The following is a 26,613-nucleotide window of genomic DNA, read 5'->3' as shown; positions in this document are numbered from 1 at the left end:
ACAGGCAGAGAGATCTGGGCATACAGGTCCACAGGTCACTGAAAGTGGCAACACAGGTGGATAAGGTAGTCAAGAAGGCATACGGCATGCTTGCCTTCATCGGTCGGGGCATAGAGTATAAAAATTGGCAAGTCATGCTGCAGCTGTACAGAACCTTAGTTAGGCCACACTTCGAATATTACGTGCACTTCTGGTCGCCCCACTGCCAGAAGGACGTGGAGACTTTGGACAGGGTACAGAAGAGGTTTACCAGGATGTTGCCTGGTCTGGAGGGTATTAGCTATGAGGAGAGGTTGGATAAACTCGGATTGTTTTCACTGGAACGACTGATGTGGAGGGGCGACATGATAGAGGTTTACAAAGTTATGAGTGGCATGGACAGAGTGGATAGTCAGAAGCTTTTTCCCAGGGTGGAAGAGTCAGTTACTAGGGGACATAGGTTTAAGGTGTGAGGGGCATAGTTTAGAGGGGATGTGTGAGGCAAGTTCTTTACACAGAGGGTGGTGAGTGCCTGGAACTTGCTGCCGGGGGAGGTGGTGGAAGCAGGTACGATAGCGACGTTTAAGAGGCATGTTGACAAATACATGAATAGGATGGGAATAGTGGGATACGGATCCCGGAAGTGCAGAAGGTGTTAGTTTAGGCAGGCATCAAGATCGGCGCAGGCTTGGAGGGCCAAATGGCCTGTTCCTGTGCTGTACTGTTCTTTGTTCTTTGACTGTCTCTGGCAGTGTGGCTCTCATCACCAAATCACACCTTGGCCTGACCCCCTTCTCCTATGGCACTTTCTCTTCCTTTTCACATCTCATCTTGTTCCATCACCCTCACCTCTCATTCAGAATCCTCATTCTCTACCACCCTCACAAGTACAATAAAAATGTTATCACCGAGATATCTTCGCTGTTTTCCTCCCTCAGCATCTGCAATGAATGACTACTCATCGTCAGTGATTTCAACCTGCATCTCAACTCATCATGTTCTTTCTCCTCTGAGTTCACTGCCCTCTTATCCTCCCTAAATCTCTCCCTCCATGTAAACTCCTCAACCCATAATCACAACCATCCCCTTGACCTTGCCATCTCACATGGCCTCACTACTCCCAACATATCAATCATCGATAAGACCATCTCTGATCACATCCTTGTATCACTCTCCACCCACTTCCCGCTTCCATATCCCAAACCAACCTCCTCCTGCATCCACCCCTGGAGAAGCTATGCCCCAATTCACTTTCAACTGCACTGGTTGGGCTGAAAGGCCTGTTTATGTGCTGTATATTCTATGTAATCTATGTAAGCAAGCACAGAGGTCAGGAAAAGTGGTGAAGGCAGGAAAGAAAGAAAAGGAAGGTCTGTGAACAGATGGAAGGCAGGAGTGATTAAATGACGAAAGGTATAATGGTGCAAGGCAAAAGTGGGTGACAAAAGGATGCTTTTTAAAACCCACCTCTTTGACCAAGCTTTAAATAAAGAATATTGGCATTGAAACTTTTAAGTCTCCTATACTGCACTAAATGATTGGTTTCAACGTTTTAACTCCTGCAGCCAGGGGGAGGAATCTCAATCCACTGGTCCCTTATTCCAGGGAGAGGAATCTCAATCCACTGGTCCTTCATCCCAAGGGGAGGAATATCATCCACTGGTCCCTCATCTCAGGGGGAGGAATCTCAATTCACTGGTCCCTCATCCTAGGGGGAGGAATCTCAATCCACTGGTCCCTCAACCCGAGGGAGGAATCTCAATCCACCGGTCCCTCATCCCGGGGGAGGAATCTCAATTCACTGGTCCCTCATCCTAGGGGGATGATTCTCAATTCACTGGTCCCTCAACCCGGGGGAGGAATCTCAATCCACTGGTCCCTCATCCTAGGCGGAGGAATCCCAATCCATTGGTCCCTCATCCCATCGGGAGGAATCCCATTCCACTGGTCCCTCATCCCATGGGGAGGAATCTCAATCCACTGGTCCCTCATACCGGGGGGAGGAATCCCAATCCACTGGTTCCTTATTCCAGGGGGAGGAATCCCAATCCACTGGTCCCTCATTCCAGGAGAGGGATCCCAATCCACTGGTTCCTTATTCCATGGGGAAGAATTCCAATCCACTGGTCCCTCATTCCATGGAGAGGAATCCCAATCCACTGGTTCCTTATTCCATGGAGAGGGATCCCAATCCACTGGTTCCTTATTCCAGGGGGAGGAATCCCAATCCACTGGTCCCTCATTTCAGGAGAGGGATCCCAATCCACTGGTTCCTTATTCCATGGAGAGGAATCCCAATCCACTGGTTCCTTATTCCATGGGGAGGAATCCCAATCCACTGGTTCCTCATTCTGGAGGGAGGAATCCCAATCCAGTGGTTCCTTATTCCAGGGGGAGGAATCCCAATCCACTAGTCCCTTATTACATGACGAGGGATCCCAATCCACTGGTTCCTCATTCCAGAGGGAGGAATCCCAATCCACTGGCTCCTTATTCCAAGGAGAGGAGTCTCAATCCACTGGTTCCTCATTCCAGAGGGAGGAATCCCAATCCACTGGCTCCTTATTCCAAGGAGAGGAGTCTCAATCCACTGGTTCCTCATTCCATGGAGAGGAATCCCAATCCACTGGCTCCTCATTCCATGGAGAGGAATCCCAATCCACTGGTTCCTTATTCCATGGGGAGGAATCCCAATCCACTGGTTCCTCATTCTGGAGGGAGGAATCCCAATCCAGTGGTTCCTTATTCCAGGGGGAGGAATCCCAATCCACTAGTCCCTTATTCCATGACGAGGGATCCCAATCCACTGATTCCTCATTCCATGGGGAGGAATCCCAATCCACTGGTTCCTCATTCCAGAGGGAGGAATCCCAATCCACTGGCTCCTTATTCCAAGGAGAGGAGTCTCAATCCACTGGTTCCTCATTCCAGAGGGAGGAATCCCAATCCACTGGCTCCTTATTCCAAGGAGAGGAGTCTCAATCCACTGGTTCCTCATTCCAGAGGGAGGAATCCCAATCCACTGGCTCCTTATTCCAAGGAGAGGAGTCTCAATCCACTGGTTCCTCATTCCAGGGGGAGGTATGCCAATCCGCAGGTCCATCAGCTCTACAAGAGCTGTATTGAATCTGTAGTTGCTCTGATTAATTAAAGGTTTCCTGCACACGTTGCAATATCTTGGTTATTTGAAATTGCCGTATTTAGTGATTGAAAGAATTGTGAACATTCAGAGCATAAGATGAATAACAGTCTCGGTGTGAATGTTTCAGCTAGCTCACCTCCATGCTCTCAATTTCCCTGCCTCTGTCCCACGACCTCTTCATCTCCCTCTGTTTTTTAAAACCCTCCTTAAATAGCTGGTTCACTATAACCCTCCACCTCTTTAACCAAGTTTTTGGTCACCCTCCCAATATCTGCTTTGGCTCAGAATCCAGCACCTTTTAATATGCCTCTGTGAAGGGCTTTGGGACGATTTCCTTTGTTAAAGGCACTGTATAAATGCCAGTTGTTAATAAGTAGCTCCATGCCTCCCAACATCCTGATGAGGAGCCCTTGTTGCTATTTATCTACTTTGGACCAGGTGAGCTGTATTTTTTTTAAGTTTAAAATATGTATTGATTTTTGTTTTAAGCACAGCTCAATTTTTCCATTCACTTCTGTGCCCTATGACAGGGCGTTGTTAATGTTATTAAAGTTTGCAATGAATCTGCACCATCAGCAAAACAAACATCAAAATTCCACCCACAACCTCCATAAATAACATCAACTCATGAATCACAGTGAATCATTTGAAATATCTTGAACTGATAAGGGTCAATAAAAACGGAAGTGCATCTTTACGAATATTGTGTCTTTTTGCATTGCTACCATGTTCTGCTTTCTCCATATATCTCCTCCTCCTCGTAGTCTGGAAGTTCAGAAGTTCAAGATAGCATTGATTACAGGCTCCCTCGCAATCGCTGCCCATCCCTCGTTACCAGATATGATGAAGTGATTTAAGTGACTCAAGTCTGGTCCTTGTGTTTTTTCTATGTTAAATAGGAGGACCTTTCTAATCTGATATATGTGCTTCATTTACTAGTTGAACTAGGAAAACCCTACATAAATTAGTTTGCTCATAGTGAGGGAGTGGAAGTGACAGGCAACTCTGAGATGGAAGTTCATGACCTGACTAGAAGTCAGCATCTGAAGTTACTAAGATTTGAGTTTTCAAGGACAGTTTCAAACTGCCTGTCATTGTTGATAAGCTGGTTATTTGTCAAAAGTGTTCGTTTATGTTTCCGTTCAGCTTAATCAAGCTGCTGAAGTGAGAAATGATTAATTTCATGAAGCTAATGTTGATGTTGTGTCAGGAAAAGAATGTTCTAGTTAAAAGAAGGCTTACATTGTAGACCAATTGAGCACGTATTATTATTGAGGGAAGTTATTCAGCTCCAGTGACCCCACTATAGACAGGCATGTCTTTGTATGGCTGTAGATAGGAGAGTTTGATCACGTCAGGTCCTAATATTGAGTTCATTTGTATGTTTGAATAGCTGGTTCACTATAAGTCTGTATGTTTAAATTGATAGCCTGTGAATGAGTGAATGTGGAACAGTTAGGAAAGTGACAATGTGTGATAGACATGTTAATGACAGGGTTGGACTCTGATCTTACCTGTGAATGTAAAGGGATACCTTTGCAACATTTACATTTATGCATACTTCATCTTTCACTAATATCTGAGCTGCTTTTAATATTAATGCTCAGCTGTGCTCATAAGAGCTTTTTTAATAACACGAGCAAGATTAAATAGAAGATTCAAAGTGAAGAGTTTCTTCCAGTTTCATTTTGTGATAACTTTACACAAGGATTTACATCTGAACAAAATCCTTGAGATTCGAAATCAAAGAAAAATTGTTTTGTTTGTTGATAACTTCTAAAATGGGAATTGATGCTAAATATCTTCCTATGTATGTCTGTAAGAAGATATTCTGTAGCTCATGTCAGACACTGAAACAAATCACCTGCAACTTCTGATATTGATTAAAAGATCCTAAATGTATTTTACTTTAATTGGAAGTAATTTTTGATTTAAGTCAGTAACTTAAGCTTTGAACCTATGAATAATTTGGGGTACAAGAATGGTATATTGTACCTTTTGATTGACTAATAAAACGGTATGTTCGTTATTATAGCATCAAACACATGACATATCAATCATTTTATTTTAGGAATGTCATTCCATGTTAGAATCTGCGCTCTATTGTGTTAAAAAGATGTGATTAGGCTACCACTCCTGCATAAAATGGCTTAAGTAGAACTACAAGAGTTGCAGCCAGACTTGCCAGTTTTGTGCTAACACAATTGAGCAGTTACAGTCACACCTCAATCCTATATCAAGTCAAAATGTCTGCACAGGATATCAACAGCGAAGTTTCAGAGGGCTTCACTCGGCTTTGACTATTTCATCCAAGATACCGTCATCACCTGGAGCTTGGTTATCTGTATGAAGAAGTTCACTTGCAAGGGTTAACCATCTCTCACTGAACCAGCCTGCATTAGTGTTCAGGGAAATGTCTTACTTGCCTATCCTCACGTCAGTGCATTTTCTAAAAGTTTCTCCACTCCCATATATCACCAAGCCAAATTCATAAGACACAAATAGCCCAGTCTAATTTCTACTTGCAATCTTAAAATTTGGACTAAGTGGGTCAAAGAGAAACCAAAAAGCATCTTTGGAAAGGGGTGTGAGAATGTGGAGTGTACTGCTCCCAGAGGCCGTAGGTGCAGCAGCAATTGAGATGTTGAAAAGGGAGTTAAGATACAGTAAAGCTCTCTATGACTGATTCAAAAATTAAAGTGTTGCTTTAGCACCTCAAATGTTTGCACACTGAGTGCCCTCAAATGCCTTTGTGCCTTGGGGTTTGGATATTGTGCGAGGCTGTTACCACCAATGGTTGCAGCTATCACTCAGTACCTCTGAAGAACCAGCCATCAGTCTGTTTTTCTCCTTCAAAGATTCCCTCAGGATGAAAACATTATGGGTATGCCCCAGGCTCTCTGCATAATTTTCTGGAGGTGGTCAGATACCATTTGCACATCGACGGAAAATATCCTTTCCTTTACAGCATGCCATAGAATTGTTGGGTGTACAAATGCCTTAATGCATACAGACCATAGTGTTCTATGCCTTGGGGAAGCCAACAAGTTGCTACTGTCTCCTTTGCTGCTGCTGCAACTGTATGTAGCAGTTGCCTCTTCAATGGACTGGTACATGGCAAAGTGGCCATCCCCTGAGATGTGCAATGTTGATCTGCAAGAGATGGCTGCAGTATGAAAACTGAGGAATGTGGTACCCTTTTATTGGCACTGGTTGTGCGCTGTAAGATGACTGATTTCCCTGGAAGTCAGCTTGTACCAGGTGACACACTTTAGTCACAGCTTTTCTATAACATGAAATCTTCTCATCCATTGCTCCTGTTATCATGTCCAGGTTACTGATTCTGTTGCAGTAGACACAATTCCTTTGGTAAATCCTACTGTGAGCTTCCTGCTTTCTTTGTGCCTCTGGGCCGCCTTTCCTTTTTGTGCTCCTGCGAGATGTCCAGCAATAGTTGCTTCACCATTACCTTTGGGCAGAAAACTCATTTGCACTATTCACTTCTTGCTGTGGTGATCTTTGAAATCTTCTCTTTTATTAAAGTGAGATGGAAGTCCTAGAAAATAGTATTTAAGCAAAGTAGTCCCCATGTTATCAAAGAAAATACTAATAACAGCAGGTTTTTCAGATTTATTGATGCAGTAAAAGCATTGGGCTGAAATTCCAGGCTGTGGTGGAGGGGGGATTCCTGGCTTGCCTGCTGGAGAGGAAGTTGACCCTGTCCTTATGCCAAGGGAATGGGCTCATTTTAATAATCCAGGCTGGTAGCCCATTTATTACCCAGGCCTTAATGAGCTAAAGAGACCGTTTTTGCTCATGTCATTTATCTGTTTCGGAGGGGTAGGATTCCTTAGGGACTAATAGTCCATCAGTGCTATCTGTTGATCACTTATACAACAACAAGAACTTGCATTTATATAGCACCTTCAATGTTGTAAAAGGTCTCAAAGCTATATATGTGACTACTTTTTCTGCTAAAATAAACAAGGCAAGAATCTTGGGCCTCTTGCACATTTACAAGATTTATAAAGTAACCGTTGTAATTTTTAAGTCTGAAGACTTTGTCCTGAAGAAAATAACTCCAAAAATATTAGAGTAATGACCTATCCATTTCTTTATGGGAAATGTTCCTTTCCATCATGTTTATATTCCAAATCTAATTTATATATATATGCAAGAAATTCTCATGTGATCTTATAATGTTTAACTCATGGACAGAATGCCATGATTACAGTAAAAAGAACTTGCATTTACATAGCCCCTGTCGCAACCTCAGGGTGTCCCAATGTGCATTACAGCCAATGAAGTACTTTTTGACTTCTTGTAAACTGAGAATAGCAGCAGCCAATTTCTGCACAATAACCTCCCACAAACAGCAATAGGATAGTGAATGGATAAATTGCTTTCGTGATTTTGGATGAAGGATCAATGTTGGCCACGACAACTGAGATAACTCCCTGTTCTTTGGCATTGGTTTAATATTTAATCCAAAAGATGGCAGTTCCTAAAGTGCAGCATTCCCTCAGTACTGCACTGGAGTCTCAGCCTAGGTTTTATAGAATCTATGCTGTAGGGCTATATGATCCTTTACTACTGAATGTCATTTACATTTCACTATATCCCAATTTGGCAAGATAGTACATAGAATCAGGTGTCATTGTTAGAGACAGTTAATCTGCGAACTACTTAGCAACTGGCTCTAAATCAACATTATCCTTTTGGCTGTTTTGCTGGCAGGTTAGTCCTGTGACTCGCTACACCCATAATCTCTCGCTGACATGCTGGTACTTGACTATGGTTTGTGATGGAATAGCTGGTCTTTCTAACTGTAACCTTTGGCTTGTATGGGACTATAATGAAATGTCTTGATATAACTGCATTGCCCTCTGAGAACAGCGATCATATGGAACTTCCTGGGAAAAGGATTGTTGCTGATTCCGTTAGCTTCTTCTGTCTGTAAATGTATTTGCTAATCTTGCCATCCTTCTTACCCCTCCCCATTGAACTGGTAATGATAACTGCTGCAAGTTCTGGAAGCTTTATGGGCCTGCTATTCAATCTGCAAAATTAATTGGAAATGTCAGAGGCTAATAATTCAGAGAATCTGAGTTCAAATTCCACTGTGGCAGATTGAGAATTTGAAATAAGTTTTTAAAAATATCTGGAAATAAACAACTGGTATCAGTAAAAGTGATCAGAAGCTGTTGGATTGTTAAGAACCAAACTGCTTCACTCATGTCCTTTAGGGAAGGAAACTTGCTGTCCTTATGGCCAGTATGTGACTCTAGTCCCACATCAATGTGGCTGATCGTAACTGGACTCTGAAGTGGCCTAGCAAGCTAGTCAGTTGTATAAAATCACTGACATCTTCTCAGGGCAACCAGGGATGGGCAATAAATTCTGGCATTGCCAGCAACCCCCACTTTCTAAGAAAGAATTAGAACCATTCTGTGACATAATAATCCCTGCAATTGCAGATTTGTACCACTAGCTTCATAAGCTCCAGAGGTAGCAGATCCACATATCTGTGCCTACAGGAGCAGTACTGTACTCTGGAAAACCTGTTTCAGTCGACCTTGAGCAATGCCATGGGAGATCAACTGGTATTTGATTAACAGGTAATAAACATTTGCAGTTTTTTATTTGGATCTGTCGACCTCCGTATATTGGGTTTCACAGTAAATCAACAAATTATAGAAACTGAAAAAATAGTGCACTCTTTAGCTCAGATGGTTAGCACATGACCCTTCTACTCTCAAGATTGTGGGTTCAATCCCCAAATTAATGAACTCTGCTACTATGGTATGGGACAAAATTAATAGTCACTTGGACAAGTGTGGATTTATTAAGGAAAGCCAGCACAAGTGAATTAAATGCAGAAGCAAAATATTGCAGATGCTGGGAATCTGAAATAAAGACAGGAGATGTTGGAAACACTCAGCAGAACAGTTCTGATGAAAGGCCACAGACCTGAAATATTAACTCTGTTTCTTTCTCCACTGACGCTGCCAGACCTGCATTTGTTAAACACAAATTGTGCTTAGCCAACTTTATTGAGTTTTTTTGAGGAAAGTGTTTTTGATGTGGTGTATATGGACTTCCAAAAGGCATTAGATAAAGTGCGACAACATAGGCTTGTCAGCAAAGTTGAAGCCATGGAATAAAAGGGACAGTGGCAGCATGGATATGAAATTGGCTAAAGGACAGGGAACACATAGTAGTGATGAATGGGTGTTTTTCAGACTGGAGGAATGTATACCGTGGTGTTCCCCAGGGGTCAGTATGAGGACCATTGCTTCTTGTGATACATATGTTAACGAATTGGATGAGTGGTTCAATTTCAAAAATTTGTAGATAGCACAAAACCTGGAAGTATTGTGAACTATGAGGAGGATAGTGATAAACTTCAAGAGGACATAGATAGGCTGGTGCAATGGGTGGACACATGCAGATGAAATTTAAAGCAGAGAAGTGTGAAGTGATACATTTTGATAGGAAGAACAAGGAGAGGAAATATAAAATAAAGGATACAATTTTAAAGGCTGTGCAGGAACAGAAAGACCTGGGAGTATATGTGCAAAGTCATTGAAGGTGACTTCAGGGTAAGTTGAGGAAACAGTTAAAAAAGCATTTAGAATCCTGAGCTTTATAAGTAGAGGCATCGAGTACAAAAGCATGGAAGCTATGACGAGCCTTCATAAAACTTTAGTTCGGCCACAACTGGAATATTGGGTCCAATTCTGGGCACTACACTTTTGGTAGGATGCGAAGTCTTAAAAGATTTATGGGAATGGTTCTAGGGATGATGGATTTCAGTAACCTGGATAGATTGAAGAAGCTGGGGTTGTTCTTAGAGAAGAGAAGGTTGAGAGGAGATTTGATCGAGGTGTTCAAAATCATGAGGGATCTAGACAGAGTAGATAGAGGAAAAACTGTTCCCAATGGCAGAAGGGTCTAGAACCAGAGGACATAGATTTAACTAATGAACCAATGGCGACATGAGAAAAATTGTTTTTACGCAGCGGCGAGAGGTTAGGATCTGGAATACGCTCGTTGAGGGTGTGGTGGAGGCAGATTCATTCGTGATTTTTAAAAGGGAATTAGGTAAGTACTTGAGGGGGAAAAAAATTGTAAGGCAATGGGGAAAGGGCCAGAGGGTTAGGGCTAACTGCATTGCTCTTGCAGAGAGCCAGTACAGACCCGATGGCCAGAACGACCTCCTCCTGTGCTGTAACAATTCTATGAGATCTTTGGGAATGGACACATAGAAACATAGAAAATAGGAGCAGAAGTAGGCCATTCAGCCCGTCGAGCCTGCTCTGCCATTCATTATGATCATGGCTGATAATCCAATTCAGTAATCTGTTCCCGCTTTACCCCCCATATCCTTTGATCCTTTTTGCCCCAAGAGCTATATCTAACTCCTTCTTGAAAACATACAAAGTTTTGGTCTCAACTGCTTTCTGTGGTAGTGAATTCCACAGGCTCACCACTCTCTGGGTGAAGAAATTTCTCCTCATCTCAGTCCTGAAAGGTTTATCCTGTATCCTTAGACTACGACCCCTGGTTCTGGACTCCCCCACCATCGGGAACATCCTTCCTGCATCTACCCTGTCAAGTCCTGTTAGAATTTTATAGGTTTCTATGAGATCCCCCACTCACTCTTCTGAACTCCAGCGAATATAATCCTAACCGACTCAATCTCTCCTCTTACGTCAGTCCCGCCATCCCAGGAATCAGTCTGGCAAATCTCATGGGTCTTGATAGATCATGTGCAATTCACCTTGCAAATTCTTCTGAAGCTGCTTTGAAATGGAATGCATAATTCCAGCCAAAGAAGGAACCCTTTTCAAAATAAGTACTCTGTGCACCAACAGAACCTCATCAGTCTCTGGCTCTGGGCGTGACTCTCAAGTCTGTGTCGCTGTTTTTTAAAATTTCATCCACTCTTGGAGTATTTCAAAAGTGGTTTAACCTTGCAATATTATTTAAAATTTCATTAAGGAGCAGTCGCCGAAGTTGACACCTGATTTTGTTTGTCAGCTGTTACCAATGATTTATATGTAAGTAGATTTAGATATAAATTTTATATTCAAAATAAATAGCCTAAAATACTATCCGTGTACTTAATGGTAGCTTTCAGAAGGAAAGTGAATATATACTTAACAGGGAAAACTTTGCATGGCTATGAGGAAAGAGCAGGGGAGTGGAACTAATGGGATAGCTCCTTCAAAGAGCCAGCACAGGCACGATGACAGGCACAAGCTGGAAGTTTGACCAATTTGATCAATCTTAGACTTTTAAATTATTTTGTGCTTCTAGTATCTGTCAGTAACCAATGTCACTGAACTGCCTTGTGCTTGGGTAATAATTACATATTTTTCTTAGTGCAGAATGTGCTTGACTGTCATTGACAGTCATTGTCATTCCCTCACGAGCTGATACCCTCCCAGTTATACAGCATGTGAAGTCGTGACAGCACAGTCCTGAAGCAGTTATCCTACGAGTTATTTTTGAGTTAGAAAACTGTTTTATTTTCAGTTCAGCACTGGAGAAAATTCAACAATATTTGGCAGCAAAATCCAGCCCATGAGGTCAGGACTGTGCTTAGAGTCATAGAGCCACTTACAGCATAGAAGGAGCCATTCGGTCCATCAAGTCTGTGCTGGCTCTCTGCAGATCAATCCAGTTAGTCCCACTCCCCCGCTCAGTCTCCTAGCCCTGCAAATTTATTTCCTTCAAGTGGCCATCCAATTTCCTTTTGAAATCATCGATTGTCTACACTTCCATCACCCTCGTGGGCAACGAGTTCCGTGCCATTACCAGTCGCTGAGTAAAAAATTCCTTCCTCACATTCTCCCTGCATCTCTTGCCCAAAATCTTCATTCTGTGTCCTCTAGTTCTTGTACTATTAGTTAATGGGGAACAGTTTTTCCTTGCAAAACTTATCTAAGCCTGTCATAATCTTGTACACCTCTATCATCTCTCCCCTAAATCTCTTGCTCCAAGGAGAACAACCCCAGCTTTTCCAACCTAACTTTGTAACTAAAATCCCCCATCCAAGGAATCATTCTGGTAAATCTCCTCTGCACCCTCTCGAGGTCCCTCACATCCTTCCAAAAGTGTGATGACCAGAGCTGGACGCAATACTCTAGATGGAGCCTAACCAGAGCTTTAAAAAGGTTCAGCATAACTTCCCTGCCTTTGTACCCTATGCCTGTATCTATGATGCCCAAGATCCCATATGTCTTGCTAACCACTCTCTCAAAATGTCCTGCCTCCTTCAAAGATCCGTGCACATGCACCCCCAGGTCCCTCTGTTTCTGCACACTCGTTAGAACTGCGCCATTAAGTCTATATTGCCTCTCTCTATCCCTTCTGCCAATACGCATCACTTCACACTCGTCTGTATTAAATTTCATCTGCCACTTGTCTGCCCATTCTGCAAGCCTATCTTGGTCCTGTTGCAGGTACACTGTTTGCCACTCTTCCAAGTTTGGTACCATTGGCAAGTTTTGAAATTCTACTCTGTATTCCAAGATCCAAGTCATTTATATATAGCAAAAAAAGTAGTGGTCCTAACACTGACCCTTGGGGTACACCATTGATCACCATCCTCCAGTCTGAAAAACAACCATTTATCACAACTCTCTGTTTTCTGATCTTAAGCCAATTTTTTATCCAACTGGACACTGACCTACCTATTACATGAGCCTCAATTTTGTTAACCCAGTCTTTTCTGTGATACTTAATCAAACGCTTCCTTCAAATCCATATGGACAACATACCCTGCATTCCCTTCATCAACCTTTTCTGTTACTTTCTCAAAATATTCAATTAGATTAGAGAAGCATGATCTTCCTTTTATAAATCCATGCTGGCTGTCCTTTTGATCTTTTCCCTTGATTATTGTTTCTAAAATCTTACCCACTACTGATTTCAAACTAACTGGTCTGTAGTTGCTAGGACTGTCCTTACACCCTTTCTTGAATAAGGGTGTCACATTTGCCACTCTCCAATCCTCTGGCATCTCCCCCATATCCAGGGAAGATTGGAAGATTATCGCAAGCCCTTCCACTATGGCCGCTCCCACTTCCTTTAGCAACCTGGAATGCAAGCCATCCAGACCAGGTGAATTATCTACCCTAAGCATAGCCAGCCTTTCCAGTACCTCCTCCCTCTCAATTTTTTCCTTATCCATTGCCTCTAATGTCCACGTTCTACTGATATTTTACCAGGTTCCTCTTCCTTAGTAAACACCAATACAAATTACTCAATAATTAGTATTGCAGTCTTGTCCTGTGCCTCTAAGCATATATTACCCTCTTTGTCTCTAATAGGCTTACTTAACATATTGACAGTGCAGATTCATACAATGGTCTTGCAGAGAAACTAATTTCTGCTTGTCATGATAGTGGAGCAAGGAAGAATTGCAACATAGAATGGTGACAGCACAGAAGGAGGCCATGCGGTTCTTCGAGTCTGTACCGCTGTCTGCAAGAGCAATTCAGCTAGTCCCACTGCCCTGCCCTTTCCCCGTAGCTCTGCAAATTTTTATTTTCAGATAATTATCTAATTCCCTTTCAAAAGCCTCAATTCAATCTGCGTCCACCACACTCTCAGGCAGTGTATTCCAGATCCTTACCACTCACTGCATTAAAAAAAAAAGTTTTCTCATGTTACCTTTGATTCTTTTGCCAATCGCCTTACATCTGTGTTCTCTGGTTTTAGACCCTTTCGCCAATGCAAACAGTTTCTATCTTCTCTGTGCAGACTCCTCATGATTTTGAACACTTCTATCAAATCTGCTCTCTAAGGAGAACAAAACCAGCTTCTCCAATCTGTCCTCGTAACTGAAATCCCTCATCCCTGGAACCATTCTTGTAAATCTTTTCTGCGCCCTCTCTAAAGCCTTCACATCCTTCCTAAAGTGCAGTGCCCAGGATTGGACACAATACTCCTGTTGAGGCTGAACCAGTGTTTTATAAAGGTTCATCCATAACTTCCTTGCTTTTGTACTCTATGGCTCAATGTTTAAAGCCCAGGATCCTGTGAGCCATGAACCAATTCTTGTTGGTGTGTGAAAATCAAAATCAGGCCTTAAAACTGAAACATCTATGAAACATAATGAGAGACCCAAGGAAATATTCCTGCTAAAAGAAATCTTTTGAAACCTATATTATATATGGCATTTTAAAAAACTCTTTGCAGGTTCTTTTGAGAACTCTATGGACAGGCTTGATAGTCCAGTGAAAGCAATGAGTGATGGGTGGACAACAGGGCCATTACACCCACCAATTCCAGTTTGGCCCCGTACATTGGCCACAGTTGAAGTCATAGATAGTATCACATTGTTTGAAAAGACCGCTAGAGTAAAAAATCAAATGTGCACTTCAAAATAGACATTGGGCTGAACTTTATCAGCGCAATGCGCTGTGAAGTCGGTGGCCTTCCGATACGGAAGTGCAGCCACGAAGCCCCCACGATATTACACGCAGGGACTCATTTAAATAGGGGGAGGAGTGTCCGCCCCCGATGACATAGAGGGGACGTCCGGCATCACTGCGCAGGCGCCGGCGCCATTTTTAAAGGGCTTCGATGCCCTTCGATGAAATGTTAATATTTAAAGGGAAATTCGTTTACACCTCATTTTAAAACTTTATTGAAATCTGGAGGCCCTTTCAACCCACCCCCTAATGTCTATTTTAGGGCCACCGACCCTGAATTAGCCTTATTGACATCGCGAACTTTCCGCCCAAACGCGTCACTTTTGCCCTTCAACCCCTTCCCACCATCCCCACAGTCAATAAAAAATGTTTTTCCCGCTCCTCCCACCAACCAGTTGCTTGCTTTGGAACTCCATACGGAGTTCTGAAGGCTCGTGAGTTGCGATTGGCTGCCGTAAAATCAGCGTGGGACGGCCACCACCAACAGATAAGGTCATTTGCATGTTATTTTTTGTGATTTCAATATTTTAATGAAGGCCTTGCCGCCAAGTGGTGGGGGTCACACCGAGGCCTTGCCACCGCCTCTAATATCCAGTGGGGCCAGCTCGGTGCTGTGGGCTGAGGCGGGCCACTCACGCTAGCGTTTTACGGGCCTCCCCACCATGACCCACGGCGTAGAGGGGCTGATAAAATTCAGCCCATTAATTCCACTTCTAATTTCATCCCATGATTCACTACATTGTTATTAGTATATTAATGATGTGACTAACATATTTGAAGTAAAATATCCCAATGAAAAAGAATATTGTAAAGCAAGCTGCATGCTATGAATTCTAAGTTTTGCAGCAGTCAAAAATATTAACATGGCAGCACATAAAGTTGATTTGTTTTGACGCAGACCAGCCATCAAGTAAACATTTTCCACCTTTATCAGGATAAACATTGTTTAGCATAAAAGGAAATCACAGTGGGTAAATGAGTATACTCTGAGACATGCATCACTACAGCTCCTCATTACAAAAACACTTCTTATTGTCCTGACCAAATCTCTCCAAGTGGTACTTATCATGGTATACAATTAACTAATCGTCAGATATATTGGTTTCCTTGAGCAGGTTATTCCCCCATCCAAGATCTGCACCTCCTTCCTGCCTGGAACACTGTCCGTGTAGTCATCTCAATCAAGATGAGTCCATATTTTTGCAGCCATTATAATAGTACGTATTTAAACTCAAGACAAAACATGCCTCATGAAAATCTGAAAATGAGTGTAAAGAGGCATAGCTGTGTAGGACAGATAAAAGGATGGTTGTTTATTAAAAACAGGATGGTTCTAGTAATTGTCTTTCAGATCAGATGTTAAACTAAGCCCTGTCTGGTCGGACAGTTGAACGTTAAAGACTCCATAACTCTATTTGAAGAAGAGCAATGAGCTCTCCAGATGGCCTGGCTAACATTCCCCTCTCAACCAACACCACCAAAACTGAGTACCTGGACATTCATGCAGTTGCTGTATGTAGAAAGGAAATTGGCTGCCAAGTTTGCCACCATAACCATTTCTACACTTCAAAAAAAAAAGTAATCCATTGATTATAACCTGCTTTGGGAAGTCTTGAAGGCATATTAAGGTGCTACATGAATGCAAGTTCTTTTCTTTGTCTCTTTTCTCAATCCCTACTAGGAGAAAACATGTGGCATTGCAATAGGCATGGCAGGTACCTGATGGTGTGAATAGAAGATGGAGAGTTGTGATTCCTTGTCATGTGACCAATCAAGGAACAGTTTTAGAAGTGACAGATTGAACTGTTAGAAGAAAATTCTATTGGCTTAAGGCTATAGTGAGTGTCTGGAAAGTAAGAATGAAGGTTCGGAAAAAGAACCAAGAGGGAGATCAGAAAAAAAATTTTTATGCACTGAGTTGTACAACTTTCTAAAGGGATTTACATATGTAGTTAAAAAGATAAAATTTGCAGGGATATGGGCAAAGAGAGGGGGGTGACACTAATTGAATAGCGCTCTTGATATGAGGGGCTGAATGGCCTCCTTTTCTGCTGCATGACTCTACTTCTAGGAGAAGCAACAGTTTGCATTATAGGAGTTGCTCTTATTGTTGAATTCTTTCATACTTTCAGATCTGAAATAGGTTTATTCAAACCCAAAAGTTGGCTTATCCAGTTATATTCCAGTCATCCTCACCATCGGCTGTTTAACAGCATCAGCACCTATCTGTAATTCATTCAGAGAAGGAAATTTCTGTCAGTTTAGAAGGTTTCTGACTGAATCACAAATCTCCTTGCAGTTTTCCTCATTTTAGGTCATGGATAGTGAACACAGTCGTGTTATTTAAAACCTGGTGAAAGACTGGGAGAAAGAAAAATATGAGCGTTATGGGACAGAAAATTGAATTGTCCAGGAACTATGAGCTCCAGTTTCGGGCAAAATTTATTGTGTATCTGCTGTGCTTTGTTTCTTGATGTAATCCACATTTATTCTAGTATGATTCTATTCAATTCATGACTATGTGATTCAAATTGAATGTGAGCATTCGCTGCCGTAGGGAATGGGGAGGTAGATGTAATTTCAAAGTTGGAACCCTGGTGCATTTTAGAAATTGGAGTTGATCTCCAGTTTGGAACTGGTGCACTACATATAGGCAGGGTTACAGTTACTTTATGGACATGTTCCTGAAGCTACAAACATTGAAATAAGGGTGTTTTGTTGCCATTCCAGTTCTTGAAGTGACTGGGTGCCTCTTTCTGCTCGGCCAGGCCTAATTTCACTTGGCTATTGATGGATTCCCATTGCAGCAACTGGTAGCTTTTACACCATATTTGACTTTTATTTAAATATTTTCTCTTTCACATCTTTTGAATGGCAAGGAGTAGATGTGGATGAGTGGGTGGCAGTGCCAGCCTCAAGATCACTTGAACAGCAGAGTTGGGGACACTGTAGCATGCTGTCAGTCACCCAAGGAGAAGAAAGCACTCCACATCGCAATCTTGGTGCCTCTCTGTGTTCTATTTATGTCTCCTTCTTCCAGCAGTGTGATCCCTCCAGCGTCTACTCCTAATTTTAAAGGGGTGCTATGAGAAGAATGAGACCCCTCTTTAAAGGGTAAAGGCTTTCTTCTTCCCTAACCTTGAAACCTTAGTTTTTATTCAGCTTTTAAGAAAGCTTTTCACATCTTTACCTTTTTAATCAATATAAATAATGGCCTGGAACTTGGCTATGGAGATATTGGTGTTGGATGTCATAAATTACACTGCTAGTACTCCCCAGTCGTCCAGTGGGGAAGCTGCGCCACAATTTCCTGGAAAATGATTAGAATGCACTGCAGTGAGCATAGCAGCAGATTGAGAGTTGCACAGCCAAGTTTGATACACATCCAAGGTACTCGGCCCAACACAAGGGTCTTTTAAGAACATGAGAACATAGGAAATAGGAGCAGGAGTAGGGCTTCAGTGCTTCAATATGATCATGACTGATCTTTTACCTCAACTCCATCCACCCACACTATCCCCATATCCGTTAATTCCCTTAGTATCCAAAAATCTATCGATCTCTATCTTGAACATATTTTGTGACTGAGCATCCACAGTCTTCTGGGGCAAAGAATTCCAAAGATTCAGAACCGTTTGAGTGAAGAAATTTCACCTCATCTCAGTCCTAACTGGCTGTGCCCTTATTCTAAGACCATGAACCATAGTTCTAAACTTCCCAGCCAGGGGAAACATCCTCCCAGCATCTAGCCTATCAAGCCGCTTAAGAATTTTATGTATTTCAATGAGATCACCTCTCATTCTTCTATATTCTAGGAAATACAGACCCAGTCTACTCAATCTCTCCTCATAGGACAATCCCTCATCCTAGGAATCATCCAGTGAACCTTCATTGCACTCCGTTATATATCCTTGCATAGGTAAGGAGACCAAAACAGTACACAGTACTCCAGGTGTGGTCTCACCAAGGCCCTATACAATTTTTTAAAAATTCATTCATGGGATGTGGGCATCGCTGGCCAGGCCAGTATTTATTGCCCATCCCTAATTGCCTTTGAGAAGGTGGTGGTGAGCTGCCTTCTTGAACCGCTGCAGTCCATTTGGGATAGGTATCCCCACAGTGCTGTTAGGAAGGGAGTTCCAGGATTTTGACCCAGTGACAGTGAAGGAACGGCAATATAGTTCCAAGTCAGGATGGTGTGTGACTTGGAGGGGAACTTGCAGGTGGTGGTATTCCCATGCATTTGCTCCCTTGTCCTTCTAGTTGGTAGAGGTCGCGGGTTTGGAAGGTGCTGTCGAAGGAGCCTTGGTGCATTGCTGCAGTGCATCTTGTAGATGGTACATACTGCTGCTACTGTGCATCGGTAGTGGAGGGAATGAATGTTTGTAGATGGGGTGCCAATCAAGCGGGCTGCTTTGTCCTGGATGGTGTCGAGCTTCTTGAGTGTTGTTGGAGCTGCATCCATCCAGGCAAGTGGAGAGTATTCCATCACACTCCTAACTTGTGCCTTGTAGATGGTGGACAGGCTTTGGGGAGTCAGGAGGTGAGTTACTCGCCTCAGGATTCCTAGCCTCTGACCTGCTCTTGTAGCCATGGTATTTATATGGCTACTCCAGTTCAGTTTCTGGTCAATGGTAGCCCCTAGGATGTTGGTAGTGGGGGATTCAGCGATGGTAATGCCGTTGAATGTCAAGGGGAGATGGTTAGATTCTCTCTTGTTGGAAATGGTCATTGCCTGGTACTTGTGCGGTGCGAATGTTACTTGCCATTTATCAGCAGCAAGACTTCTTCACTCTTATACTCTAATCCCTTTGTAATACAGGCAAACATAACATTTGCTTTCCTAATTGCTTGCTGTACCTGCATGTTAACTTTATGATCCATGTACAAGTATACCCAGTTTGCTCTGAATACCAACACTTCCCAGTCTCTCATTATTTAAAAAATATTTGACTTTTCTATTTTTCCTTTCAACTGGATAAGTTCAAACTTACCCACATTATATTCCATCTGCCATGTTCTTGCCCGCTCACTTAACTTGTCTGCATCCCTTTGCAGCCTCTTTGCGTCCTCATCATGGCTTGCTTTTCCACCTACCTTTGATCATCAGCAAACTTGGGTACGGTACACTCAGTCCCCTCATCTAAGTCATTGATATAGATCATAAATAGCTGAAGCCTAAGCACTGATCCATGTGGTAACCGAGCAGCTCTTGCCAGCCAACCTGAAAATGACCTGTCATTTCTACTCTCTGTTTTCTGTCCATTAACCACACTCAACCCACGGTAATATATTACCCCAATCCCATGAAACCTAATTTTGTGTAATAACCTCTTGCATGGCACCTTATCAAATGCTTTTTGAAAATTCAAATACACTACATTTACTGATTCCCCTGTATCTAGCCAGCTGGATACAACCTCAAAATAATTCTAACAGATTTGTCAAACATGATTTCCCTTTCATTAATCTGTGTTGATTCTGCTTAATTGTATTATGATTCTCTAAGTGCCCTGTTACCACATCACTAATAATAGATTGTAGCATCTTCCCTACTACTGATGCCAAGCTAACTGGCCCACTGTTCCCTGTTTTCTCTCTCCCTCTTTTCTTGAAATTTTCTTGAAGCATATGGTAATGCTTTCTACCTTCTAATCCATGTGAAATGATCTAGAATTTAGAAAATTCTGGAAGATCAAAACCAATGCATCCACTCTCTCTGTAGCTACCTCTTCTAAAACCCCATGATGCAGGCTACCAGGTCCAGGGAATTTGTTGCCTTTAAGTCCCATTAATTTCTCCAGTACTATTTCTTTACTAATAATAATATCTCTAAGTTTCTCACTTCCACTGGGCCTTTGGGTTCCTACTATTTCCAAAATATTTTTGTGTCTTCTAACAAAAAACAGATACAAAGGCCGGAATTTTATGACTGTCAGAAAAGTGCGCTGGTGGCGGGGGCGTAAAATGGAGTGGGCGGCTCTTCCAGACCCAATCCCACCTCCGCTGCCAATTTACGTGGGGCAGCAGTGATGAGGAGTGGCCTGCCTGCCTCAGGCCAATCAAGGCACTTAAGTGGCCAATTAACTCCCATGAAAGGGCCTCTGTCCGCCGCCATGGGTATTTTAGCCTTGGCTGGTGGGCGGCTGAGGCCTCAGAAAACCCGCTTGATAAAATTAGGCGGCCTTCGGGTGGGCTGGGTGGGAAGAGCCCCCATGATCGGGCACCTTGTGCCCCACAGAGGGCCACCCATGAAGCCCCAACTACACCCACCACCCATCACGCCCCACTGCCCCACTAATCGACCCACTTGCCTTGCCGGGGCCCGACCGATTGCCCCCAGCGAGGCCCCAAAAACTTACCCCTTTTCTGGGGTCGGCCATCACCTTCATCCTGAAGCTGGGTGTAGTCCCGGCAGTGGCCACCACTCCCAGAACGTAAAATCCAGTCTGGGTCTCCAGGCCTGGCAGAGGCAGGCTGGCCACCGACTTTTCAGCTGGTGGACTGGAACCCACCCACCACCCCCCACCTCCCCCCCCCCACCCACCCCCCCCCCCCCCCCTCCCGCCCACTGTAAAATCCAGCCAAAAGTATACTTTTATTCATTGCAGATACACCATTACTATGGTGAGGATTTCCAGCAATTTAAGGGCCAAAGTTGTGGAGTTGTTTATCTCTCTGGGCTTTCTCAGCATATTTTTAAACCAAGTTTGTGTTAGTCAACTTCTGCTTGTTCGTATGTACGTGAGAGGAATTGCAGTGGTAACAAACTCTTCGGACTGAGAATATTTATTACTTCAAAAAGTGAACTTCAGCATACTGGCCCTGATACAAGCAGTAAACAAATGCATGCCCTCCCAAGCTGCTTGCCTGCCATGTATTGTTTCTCCTCTGTAACAAAATCTACAAAAGACATTTACTTAGATTCTCTCTCCCCATCACCCTTCCCCAGCCCTTTAAGGAGCATAAAACCAACATGATCTTTACTTGAATGGGTTTTCCTTATTTATTTTAAATTCCTACGGTGATGAACTTTAGCAAATGCTCACCCACTTTTAAAATCAAATTCTATGATGCACTTTTCTGAATGGTTGCTCAATGGAAAATCATTGAGTTGGCAGGACAAAATATTATGGAGTGGAGGCCAGGACTGGGGCAGTGTCGAACACCCCTTCCTGCCAACGTCCGTTTTATCCATTGGAAAAGGACAGAACTTAATCTGGTTACAAGGGGGTGAAGAGTGAACAGACAGCAACTAAAATTGTGCAAAGTGTCAGATCTGAGGATTTAAAGGAATTCTAAAGATAAATGTGAGGTGCTGGTTTATTTTTGAGAATATGATGGGAGGGGATAGGTGACTTCTTGTGCAGTGGATTAATACTTCTGCACCAATGTGTAACTATGATGAAGTAAACAGTACCATTATAAAATCTCAGGTATAAATCTGACACCTTGGACATAAGAACATAAGAAATAGAAGCAGGAGTAGGCCATTCGGCCCCTCAAGCCTGCCCCGCCATTCAATAAGATCATGGCTGATCTGCCCCAGACCTCAACTCCTCTTTCATGCCAGCTCCTCATAGCCCTCAACTCCCTGATATTTCAAAAATCTATCTACCTCCGCTTTAAATACTTTCAGTGATCTAGCCTCCACAACTCTCTGGGGTAGAGAATTCCAGACATTCACTACCCTCTGAAAGAAGAAATTCCTTCGTATCTCCGTTTTAAACGAGTGTCCCCTTATTCTGTAACTATGTCCCCTTGTTCGAGATTCCCCCACTAATGGAAACATCTTCTCAACATCTACTGTGTCAAGCTCCCTCAGAATCTTGTACATTTCAATAAGATCACCCCTCATTCTTCTAAACTCCAATGAATAAAGGCCTAACCTGTTTAGCTGTTCTCGATAAGTCAACCCCTTCATCCCAGGAATCAGCCTAATGAATCTCTTTTGAACTGCCTCCAATGCCAGTATATCCTTTCTTAAATACGGGGCCCAAGCTGTACACAAAACTGTCTGTCAGTTTAAAGCTAATTTCACCCACAATTGGCCACTGGCCAGTTTAAATGCATTTGCAACATAACCCATGATCTTGGATCCTTGTTGCCCTCTGTGGTTGCTGTGGTAATTTGGACAGAAAGTATCTTCATAAATATCTCATTATCATTCCATTAGTATATGTCCATCAGTCTCAACATGAGAACTTAAAGTGTCATATGGCTGCCTGGATGTTTTGCTGCAAGCATAGTATATTAGTGACTGCATATACCTGAAGCAAGATTATCTCATTTATACCAGGCATGTGTTAAAAATAGGAATATTAGAACATGTCCCTGGCCCATTTAAATCATCCCAGTGAGATGTTTACGAGCACTATCAAAAAGGTCGAACTGATGTTGTGAAACTGTAGTCCAGATGCCACATGGAACCTTGCCTGTTTAAGCTGGTTCAATGACCTCTGATGGTTCTTCTCTGATTGGCTTAGGGGTCTGTGAGAGACTTTCATCACAGAGAATATTAACAGAGTGACTGCTGTTTGTTCAGAAATTGAGAGCTGGTGTAATCTTGTACTGATAATAACTGCTAACAGTATGAATTTGCATAGACATCAGGAAACTATCACTGTTCAAACCAGACTCTGCATGGAAATAGAGATATGTGAAGTATGTTGCAAAGCTAAAAATGATTTAAAATTAGAAATAAATGTGTTGGAAAGAGCATTTAAAATACAAGCTAATCTGTGAATGGAACACAGTACAGTTTCAATGTATTAAACTAACAGGGAGGAAGTGTTTCTTTGTAGTTTAGTCAAAGGGAGTTTTTCTAGCTGATGGATTTAAATGATTATGTAGCTAAACTGAAATTATATATAAAAGGACAGAGTTTTCTTTATTCATTTACCAGTTCAAAACCAACAATACTTGGCTGTAGGAAGAGGCAAAACGAAAGTTACTGAACATATTGGTTAACGTTACCAACCCTCCAGGTTTGACATGGAATCTCTAGGAATTGAAGATTAATCTCCAAGATAGTACTTTGAGAAAGCATTTTCTATTAGTTATAAAAATATTGGAGAGGGGATAAAGCATCATCCAATTGGTAATTAAGAACCTGATGAAACCTCCAGAAATATGGCCAATCACAGGTAGAAACAGTTGGTTGATTTTCTGGTACTCACTTTAACTGAACATTTTGTTGACAGTCATGCACAGCAAACCATCATCAATAGGGTGCCTCCAGCGAATGTGTCCTGTTGCAGTGGAACTTTATATAAACTTACTCAGCAACACTGACTTCAAAACCCTCCTTAATCACTGGCTGGAATTTAAGGTGAGGCAGTGGCTCCGCTGACTGGCTGGAAAGACAGGGCTGAGCCTGCCTCCGCCGGCCTTGAAAGATTTACTGCTATTTTGTGTGGCTCAGGCCCTTAATTGGCTTCATTCGGGGCTTCTGCCTCTCTGAGGTAGGAAGTCTTACCTCTTAGAGCTGCCAGCCAATCAGAGGGCCAACAGCACTTCAATCCTGGGCGTGGTGGCCACTGCTGGGACTGCACTGAGCAAGAAGAGGACCAAGGCCATGGCCTCGGTAAAGGTAAGTGGGGTTCGGGTCTTGCTGGGAACATTTGGCTAGGCCCTGGCGCGGGGTTAGGTTTGAGTCTAGGGCAGGGAGCGTTTAGTTAGTTGGGGGTTGGCCCGTGCTGCTGGGGGAGGCCCTTCATGGTGCACAGAGTGCCCGACCAGGAGGGCCCCCATTAGGCAACCTCCTCAGGGTGCTGAAGTGCCCGTCCGCCGCTGGTAAAATACCAGTGGCGGCGGGAAGAGGCCCTTAAGTGGCAATTAATTGGCCACTTAAGGGCCTCAATTGGCCTCTGGACAGGAAGGCCATCTTCGCACTTTCTCGCCCCTGACTTAATTGCAGTGCGATGGGAAGGTGACCAGCCCTCCACACCCCACCTCCTGTCTCAATTCTATGGCCCCTCCACCTCCCAGCTCATCCTGGGGTGGTGGGGGGGGGAGCGGGGGTCCATTAAATCCAGCCCGTTGATAATGAAAACTCTGCAGCTTGACTTTGTATTCACTTGGAGGAATGTTAATGTCGAGAGATCTGCTACAGGTGACTGTGGCGCTTGGAGGGATTCATTCAATTTGCACCTTATAATTGTCGTTTGTTTTTGTTTTTAGGTTGTACTGGAACAAAGCACCTAAAGGTTATAGCAATGCCACAGTGGCCTGGCACATCCCATACAGTACAGAGCTTGGAATATACAAAATACGCCATTTTGGCCATTTTAAGAAATTGCAGGGTCTGAAACCATTCTTCACTCCTTATGAGGGCTCTTCTTCTCCTTTTGAAGTCAGAAATTTAAACTCATAAACCATAATATCATGTTTACATTTGCAATTTAAATTCTATTTGATTTTTTTAAAAAAATTGTTTACCATACTGTAGCAGTGAATTTAAAAAATAAATCTGTGCATTATACTGATGGGCTGCTTGAATGATTCACAAAGCACGTTTCTGGGGCAGAAATAAGAGGGGAATTCCCTAACCGCACAAAAGCATTTAAAATAGTGTTAACATCTGGAAGATTGCTCAACTTCTCCACACTGAGAGTGTAGTTAATAATTAGCCGGTAAAATAAATGAAATAATAATATTGACAAAGCTGATCTTTTTTCCATTACAAATTACCTTGATTTAGATTGGAAAATATTTTTTGATGTATGTTGTACATTTAGATGGAAAGGTGAACTGAGCAGATTTAAAATGCCTGAAATTGTACTGACCATAACAAGTCCTAACTAAGCTGGAATTCTCTTTGGTGATAACTCGAATAATTGGTCTAATCCCTAAATAAATGGTGTTCCTGCAGCAGGACTGTCAATTAATGAAACAAAACTAGATTCAATTAGTTGTATTTGATGTGGCTTTCTAATTGAAACCACACAATCTTTAAACATTTACACAATTACATTCCTGTTTAATTACAGAAACAATATTTCCACAAACAAATATGGCTTATTTTTCTAAGCCTTGAATAAGCATGCTAATATTCCATAGTAATACTCATCCTTCACTTATTATACCAAGTTGCTGTTATGATTAGCATTAATATTGCAGACAATAAGCCACAATAAAAAGCTTTATTACTTCAGATTTATAGATTAAATGACGTTTATAATTATTGACATTTAAAGGTGGGGATTTTGCAAGAGTTTAAACAAAATTATTAAATGTAAATGTAGAAAGTGTGCATGATGTTTCTGTAGTGTGTTCTCACAGCCATACAATTGAAGAGCTTTAAATTAAAGAATAGTTCATTAAATAGTTATCTTTACTATATTTGTTTTTGGATTAAAGGGGGAATACAATTTTTAAAAATGAACAGATAACATGCCGAACCTCACGTCTTTGAGCTGGACTTTGTTAATGTCATCAAAACTAGGATGACGTCACCGCCTTGCCAACATTCTACAAAAGCGACTTGTCCATGCAGCCATCTTGGATTAATTGCCACATGTGGTTTCTTTCTATCAATAAGTAATTGTGTCAAGGTATATCCAGACTTAAATAAGTTAGTGACTGTTATCTGCTGATAGCATAGTTATTTCAGCACCTTTCCAGTGCGTTTAAATTTAATTATCATCTTGGCATTTGTCAGATTCACAAGTGAACTGTTTTGTATTAGCTTTGCTTTGTAAAAACTGGAAAATAAACCATTATCTCCAAGGGACGAATGATGTCTGATGATCTACTGCAACAAATTAGTGAAAAAAAATTTTGAAAACCAGGTCAATATGTTCTTGTTGAGAATTGGCAGTAGCTGTTCAGATTAGAATATGGGACTTCTGTAAGAGGGATACGTGTATAGCTCAGGACAATATTATCTCGATTGGTAAAAACAAAGTGTAAAATGTGATTGGAATTGAATGAACAGTTTTAACATTATTGTAATCACAAGAAAATGGTGGATCTTCTCCAAAGATAAATATGAGTAGACATATGCTAAACTTGCCGGAATGGAATTCCTCTGTCTGCTATTTT

At 42.3% G+C, this 26,613-nt stretch overlaps 1 protein-coding gene across 1 annotated transcript in view; it reads left to right on the top strand.

Moving 5' to 3' along the window:
- Positions 1 to 25,152, top strand: part of asah2 (N-acylsphingosine amidohydrolase 2) — a 137,809-nt gene extending 112,657 nt beyond the window's left edge. The window contains exon 22 of the mRNA XM_068052503.1: positions 24,751 to 25,152. Within this exon, the coding sequence (XP_067908604.1) occupies positions 24,751 to 24,943 (193 nt within the window). The 3' untranslated portion in view covers positions 24,944 to 25,152. The remainder of the gene's footprint in view (positions 1 to 24,750) is intronic.
- The last annotated feature ends 1,461 nt before the right edge of the window (positions 25,153 to 26,613 follow it).

Source organism: Heterodontus francisci, chromosome 20 (genome assembly GCF_036365525.1).
Source record: "Heterodontus francisci isolate sHetFra1 chromosome 20, sHetFra1.hap1, whole genome shotgun sequence".
NCBI lineage: Eukaryota > Metazoa > Chordata > Chondrichthyes > Heterodontiformes > Heterodontidae > Heterodontus > Heterodontus francisci.
The sequence above is the reverse complement of the archived record's forward strand: the minus strand, read 5'-3'. Positions and strand labels throughout refer to the sequence as shown.